The sequence below is a fragment of the Rhincodon typus genome, chromosome 43, assembly GCF_021869965.1.
Source record: "Rhincodon typus isolate 14 chromosome 43, sRhiTyp1.1, whole genome shotgun sequence".
NCBI lineage: Eukaryota > Metazoa > Chordata > Chondrichthyes > Orectolobiformes > Rhincodontidae > Rhincodon > Rhincodon typus.
This window is the reverse complement of record NC_063374.1, coordinates 7,957,578-7,963,849: the sequence shown is the minus strand read 5'-3', so window position 1 is coordinate 7,963,849 and position 6,272 is coordinate 7,957,578. Positions and strand designations below refer to the sequence as shown.

The 6,272-nt window shown below is 51.0% G+C and overlaps 1 protein-coding gene and 1 long non-coding RNA gene across 2 annotated transcripts in view; one reads left to right on the top strand and one right to left on the bottom strand.

Moving 5' to 3' along the window:
* The window catches only part of LOC125487642, a 3,953-nt gene extending 2,583 nt beyond the window's left edge, over nucleotides 1-1,370 (bottom strand). The window contains exons 1-2 of the long non-coding RNA XR_007266008.1: nucleotides 1,261-1,370; nucleotides 40-108 (exon numbers count right to left, since the gene is read on the bottom strand). This is a non-coding gene — a long non-coding RNA (uncharacterized LOC125487642). The remainder of the gene's footprint in view (nucleotides 1-39; nucleotides 109-1,260) is intronic.
* An 836-nt stretch (nucleotides 1,371-2,206) lies between these two features.
* LOC109926510 (vascular endothelial growth factor A-like) overlaps nucleotides 2,207-6,272 on the top strand; it is a 4,566-nt gene continuing 500 nt past the window's right edge. Inside the window, exons 1-3 of the mRNA XM_048619569.1 lie at nucleotides 2,207-3,260; nucleotides 4,454-4,496; nucleotides 5,960-6,156. Of these exons, the coding sequence (XP_048475526.1) occupies nucleotides 3,249-3,260; nucleotides 4,454-4,496; nucleotides 5,960-6,156 (252 nt within the window). The 5' untranslated portion in view covers nucleotides 2,207-3,248. The remainder of the gene's footprint in view (nucleotides 3,261-4,453; nucleotides 4,497-5,959; nucleotides 6,157-6,272) is intronic.

The following is a 6,272-nucleotide window of genomic DNA, read 5'->3' as shown; positions in this document are numbered from 1 at the left end:
CCCCAGACCCCAGACACAGGCACACAGACCCACACGTACGGGCGAGTTGGCTCCTGGCTGAGTTTCCTCCGTTGTCCTCTCTCGTTCTTATGCTTTGTCTGGTCTGTCCTGCAGGAGAGACATTTCAAAGTACAAAGCACCAATGAGACGGCAGCGTTCTGACCAGTTCGCCCGGGGCGTTCCCTATTCCGAGAGCGGGAATGGGACTCCCACCACCAACAGCATCGGCCCGAGTGGCACAGACTTCTCCCCATTTATTCCCTCGCCCGACTGCTTCAATAATAATAAAAGAAAGAGATATTTCTGCACCCATCAGTTCGCTGTTTGTGGGATCCTGCTGCGTGCAAGCAGCTGGAAGACTGTGTCCCCTCCCCACTCCCTCCCCTAACCCTGAGACTTTGGACCTCACAACTGCTGTTGCCCGGGGTACCTCAGTGAAGGGCCCGAGCCCCTGATCCTATTGAATGATGGAGCAGGCTTGATGGGCTGACTGGCCGACTGTTATTATTAATATATCTATCTGTAAGACTCTCCCAGTGCGGGACTATCTGAGTGCTGGACTGTCTGAGGTGCTACTACTGAGACAGATCGGGGGGGAAGGGGTGCGTGGAAATTGAGGTATTTATTCCAGTTTTGAGGAGCTGCAATTTATCCCACAACAAACGTCACTAAAGACTCAGGTCAGCTGCATCGTGATCACATAAGGAGCTTGCTGTACTGGAAGAACAACACCTCATTTTCCACTTGGGGACCCTGCAGCCCTCCGGACTCAATATTGAGTTCAATAATTTTGGGGCCTAAACTCTCCCATGTCCCAGTCCCCCACCCCACACACCAGGCCTTGTTACCACATAGCCTGCCACTACACACCCCCTGTTGTTAGTCACTAACAGTCCCCATTAACAACTATTCACCCTCCCAGCCTGATCGTTATCAACTCCTTCGTCTGTCCAACTGTCTTTCTCTCTCTTTGGGCTGTGTCCTATCGTTTACTCCCTACCCCACCCACCTCCCTATTTTCTGCATATAAACTGACGTTTTCCCAGCCACCATCTGTACTGAGGAAGGGTCACCAGACCCGAAATGTTAACTGTTTTTTTTCTTCCCAGACCTGCTGAGCTTTTCCAGCAACTTCTGTTTTTGTTCCTGATCCACAGCATCTGCACTTCTTTCGGTTTTTATTTTAAAAAAAAAGTCCCTGTTTCCGGCTCAGATCAGCAGTGACATGATGAGCGTGATAGAATCGACATCTTCCCTTACCTTGTTGTGAATTCTTTGAAATCTTTCTTTGGTCTGGAGGGAAGAAAACGGGACAGAGTCAAACGGAGGTCGAGCTAACCGCTGTGCAAGAGCCAAGACCCAGGGCCAGTTCCACGTACACAACCATTCATCCTCCCCGCACCCCACCTCTCTTCCCCACCACCGTAGGGAGATTTCCTACCAACAGACCCCCGAAATTCCCTCCCAGAACCTACTCCAACCCCTTCTCCTGCTGCTCCTTTCAGTCATTCCTTAAAAACGCTGCCTCATACCCGCTGGCTCTTCCTTTCTGTATTTGTTCACATAGAACATAAGAACATAAGAGCTAGGAGCAGGAGTAGGCCGTCCGGCCCTTCGAGCCTGCTCCGCCATTCAATAAGATCATGGCTGATCTTTTCGTGGACTCAGATCCACTTACCCGCGTTCTCACCGTATCCCTTAATTCCTTTATTGTTCAAAAAAAAATCTACCTTATCTTTAAAAACGTTTACTGAAGTAGCGTCAACTACTTCACTGGGCAAGGAATTCCATAGATTAACAACCCTCTGGGTGAGTTCCTTCTCAATTCAGTTCTAAATCTGCTCCCTCTAATCTTGAGGCTATGCCCTCTTGTCCTAGTTTCACGTGCCAGTGGAAACATCCTCTCTACTTCTATCTTATCTATTCCCTTCATAATTTTATATGTTTCTATAAGATCCCCCCTCAATCTTCTGAATTCCAATGAATATAATCCCAATCTACTCAGTCTCTCCTCATAAGCCAACCCCGTCAACTCCGGAATCAACCTAGTGAACCTCCTTTGCACCCCCTCCAGTGCCAGTACATCCTTTCTCAAGTAAGGAGACCAAAACTGCACACAGTACTCCAGGTGTGGCCTCACCTTGTACCTTGTACAGCTGCAACATAACCTCTCTGCTTTTAATCTCAATCCCTTTAGCAACGAAGGACAAAATTCCATTTGCCTTCCTAATTACTTGTTGTACCTGCAAACCTACCTTCTGTGATTCAGCACTGGACCCACACACCTCCAACAGCCGGGCGAGGTGATATTCGAAGGGTTGGGTAGGCAGGATGCTAATTTTTTTTATTTACACACTCCTTCTGCTGTTTAGAGGGGCTCATCTGAGATGCTCCAAATCCCTCCCTGATGCAGGGTTTTGTGCAGAGATTTTTTTTGCGTGCATGGGGACGCTGCATTGTACCGTGTCCTGTGGCCTCCTATCCACCACACGTTTGCAGTTAGGAACATGTTTCTGACACTCCCTGACCAGGGCCTCTATCCTGGTCATCTCGACTCGGGAGAGGACGCTGGTGTCGGAGCGTCTATCCTCTCTGTGCATTTGGTGATGATTCTTGGCGTTTTGCAGTGTGTCTGATGAGTGCAGGAGGGCTGTAGTACATAACGCTGTCACCACGCCAGAGTCTTGATCTGAAATATTAACTGTTCCCAAGTAAATCTCTTCAGTTTGCAGACAGAATGCAGCCAAGATCTGTGCCTGGGACTTTGAGCGGTTTGTCAGGGTGGGTGCTATGTTGGGGGACCCTCTGTCTCAAACCTGTGAGCTTCTGCTCCCAAAACAAAGTCTGTTTTCACTTCTGCCTTGGCTGTGTTTTCTCCCTCTGCGCGCTACTCCCCACCTTCGGACAACTGCTGCCCCGGGGCTTTTATTTTAATCCCTGACCCCATTGCATCAAGAGAGCTTCGCTAAAGGGCACAGGGTCTGCAGGAAGGGCACAGGGATGTTGAGTGCAGTGAGCAGGTTGGTACCAAGCTGCTTGTCCCGGGGTGGCCGAGGGAATCTGTAGTGCACCATCACCATCTGCTGGTGTTCGGCGGAACTGCAGCAGCAACGCACCGGCCTGTAACAGCATGGTGACGGAAACTGACACATGGATGTCCTCCACCACCGTCCCCTCGCCTCTCCTCCACCCTCACCGAGATGAAGGGTTTTGCAGCACCCTTCCTGCAGCGTGACCGCTCCTTTTAAATGCAAGTGACGGTAAATAAATGCACTCGATTTATTTTCAAAGGCCGAGGTAAGCCGACAGTGATCTGGGCGCAAGTTGTACTGAGAGAGCAGATACAGCCTCGGTTCAATGTAACTCCCGCCCGACTTGGGGATCATCTTTACACAGGAACGGTTGACGGCCATTCAGCCCGTCTCCGCCAGCCCGTATCATTGCAATACAAACCTTCACACAGTCTCCACCGAGTCCCAGCCTCGATACTAACGGTTCCTGTTTCCATTCTCTCTAGGAAGACGTGCCCCTGGCGTTGACCTAAAAGGTTCCGCCTCCGATTTTAAAGGTCCTGACCATTGACCTGGACCCTGCCAGTTCTTGCCTCAATCGGAGACAGCGGTGTCTCTCTATGAAGCCAACCAAATCCTTTTAATCCCTCGCTCAGGTCATCTCCTGACAGTCGAGGGGTCATGAGCCCAGTCTGTGCTCGGAATGTGAGCCTTTTAACCCTGGGGTATCTGGGCCTGGACACCCTGTGAGGGTGACACCTCCTCTTTAACCCTACAGAGGGCAGAACTGAGCACTGTCCCTCCATTTTAACCCTGGGGTATCTGCGCCTGGATTTCCAGTGAGGGTGACACCTCCTCTTTAACCCTACAGAGGGCAGAACTGAGCACTGTCCCTCCATTTTAACCCTGGGGTATCTGCGCCTGGACTCCCTATGAGGGAGACACCTCCTCTAACCCTACAGAGGGCAGAACTGAGCACTGTCGTTCCACAGGGAGTCCAGGGGGAGCCTTAGCTCACTGTGGGAGAGAGAGGTTGAGCAGGGATAGTCTGATTAGAGGGGCAGAAGGGGCTGTGTAGTCCCTGTCTTAACTGCTGATGAAGGAATGAGGTATGACCTCAGTCTCTGTTAGGTATGTCTGCTCTCAATCCTTACGCTTTTTAAAATTCATTTGTGGGATGTTGGCTGGGCCCATCATTTATCAGCCGTCCCGAGTTGCCCCTTGAGAAGGTGGGGGTGAGCTGCTGCCTTGCAGTCCATGCACTGTGGGTTGACTCTCAGTGCCCTTGGGGAGGGAATTCCAGGATTTTGACCAAGAGACAGTGAAGGAACAGTGATATATTTCCAGGTGAGGATGGTGAGTGGCTCGGATGGGAACTTGTGTACTAATCAGCTGTTTGAGGTCTACACACCAGCTTCTAATCAAAATCTTCGCTCTTTCAGCCTTCACGATACCCGCTGGAGACACCGCAGCAATCAAACCAAGGTAGGTAATGACCCGTCTCTGTCAATATTCACCATGAGCTCTGCCAGGACAGGGACAGCATGGGGTTAGATACAGAGTAAAGCTCCCTCTACACTGTGCCCTCCATCAAACACTCCTGGAAAAAGATGAGCTGAGGGTGTGAGAGGGTGACACATGTATAATGACATGTAATTCCTCTATCAGCGAGAGGTGGTGTCAGATGACTGGGCTGTGAAGGGATAGCAATGAAACATGAGCTCTCCGTTGATGTGCCAAAGAATTGGCATGCTTACCCTGGCAGGTTCCAATCACAGCTCAATTACATAGTGCATTAGGGAAGGGACCGCAACAGAGCTGAGGGTGGGGAACGGATTGAGTCTGGGTCTGTCTGTTCCCCGCTGCACAGACCTCAACTCCCATCGCACAGCACAGGGTTAGATACAGGGTGAAGCAACCTCTACATTGTCCCCATCAAACACTCCCAGAGGCAGTGTCTGAATCTGATTGAGGAGCTCAGGGTGGGTTCTATATAGAATAACAGATACCCAGGAGTGAGTTCCAGATTGGTAGTCCAATCGAGGCGTTTATATACAGAATAACAGATACTCGGGAATGAGCTCCAGACTGGAATCTAATCGAGTGGTTTATATACAAAATAACAGATACCCAGGAGTGAGTTCCAGACTGTAATCTAATCGAGATCGGTTATATATAGAATAACAGATACCCTGGGAGTGAGTGTGCATCTAATGAGCCTGGGAAATGACCTGATTACAATGCCTCATGCAGTTAAATAGTACCATGACCACCCGAAGGTTGCGGGAACAGCACCTCATATTCCGCTTGGGAACCCTGCAGCCCAATGGTATCAATGTGGACTTCACAAGCTTCAAAATCTCCCCTCCCCCTACCGCATCCCAAAACCAGACCAGCTCGTCCCCGCCTCCTTAACCTGTCCTTCCTCCCACCTATCCCCTCCTCCCACCTCAAGCCGCACTCCCATTTCCTACCTACTAACCTCATCTCACCCCCTTGACCTGTCCGTCCTCCCTCGATTGACCTATCCCCTCCCTACCTCCCCACCTAAACTCACCTTTACTGGCTCCATCCCCACCTCTTTGACCTGTCTGTCTCCTCTCCACCTATCTTCTCCTTTATCCATCTTCTATCCACCTCCCCCTCTCTCCCTATTTATTTCAGAAACCCCCTTCCCCTCCCCCATTTCTGAAGAAGGGTCTAGGCCGAAATGTCAGCCTTCCTGCTTCTCTGATGCTGCTTGGCCTGCTGTGTTCATCCAGCTCTACACCTTGTTATCTCAGTCTCCTCACATTGACTGCTCAGGCTCACGAATGTACTGCAGCTCTGAGGAGCCAGCTGTGACTGTACTCCAAGTGAGGTGTTGAAGCACCGGACCCCGTGCTCAGGAAAGGGGGGATCTGGATTGGCTGAGAGGCTGAGCAGGTTTCTCACTCTGTCTCCCTCAGTGATGAGTTGGATGGATGTGTACTGGCATTCGGTCTGTCAAACACGTGAGACTCTGATCGCCATCAGTGGAGAATATCCCAACGAGGTCGAATACATCTTTGTCCCGTCGTGTGTTCTGCTCACTCGCTGCTCTGGCTGCTGTAACGATGAGAAGCTGCAGTGTGTCCCCACAGTCACCGATACCATCCTCATGCAGGTACAGCCCGCCATCTTATTGCAGCTGCTTCTCCTCGCCAGGCACCACTGCCCCATCCCAGCCAAACGGGACAGTGCGGCGCTCCCTCAGCGCTGACCCTCCGACAGTGCGGCGCT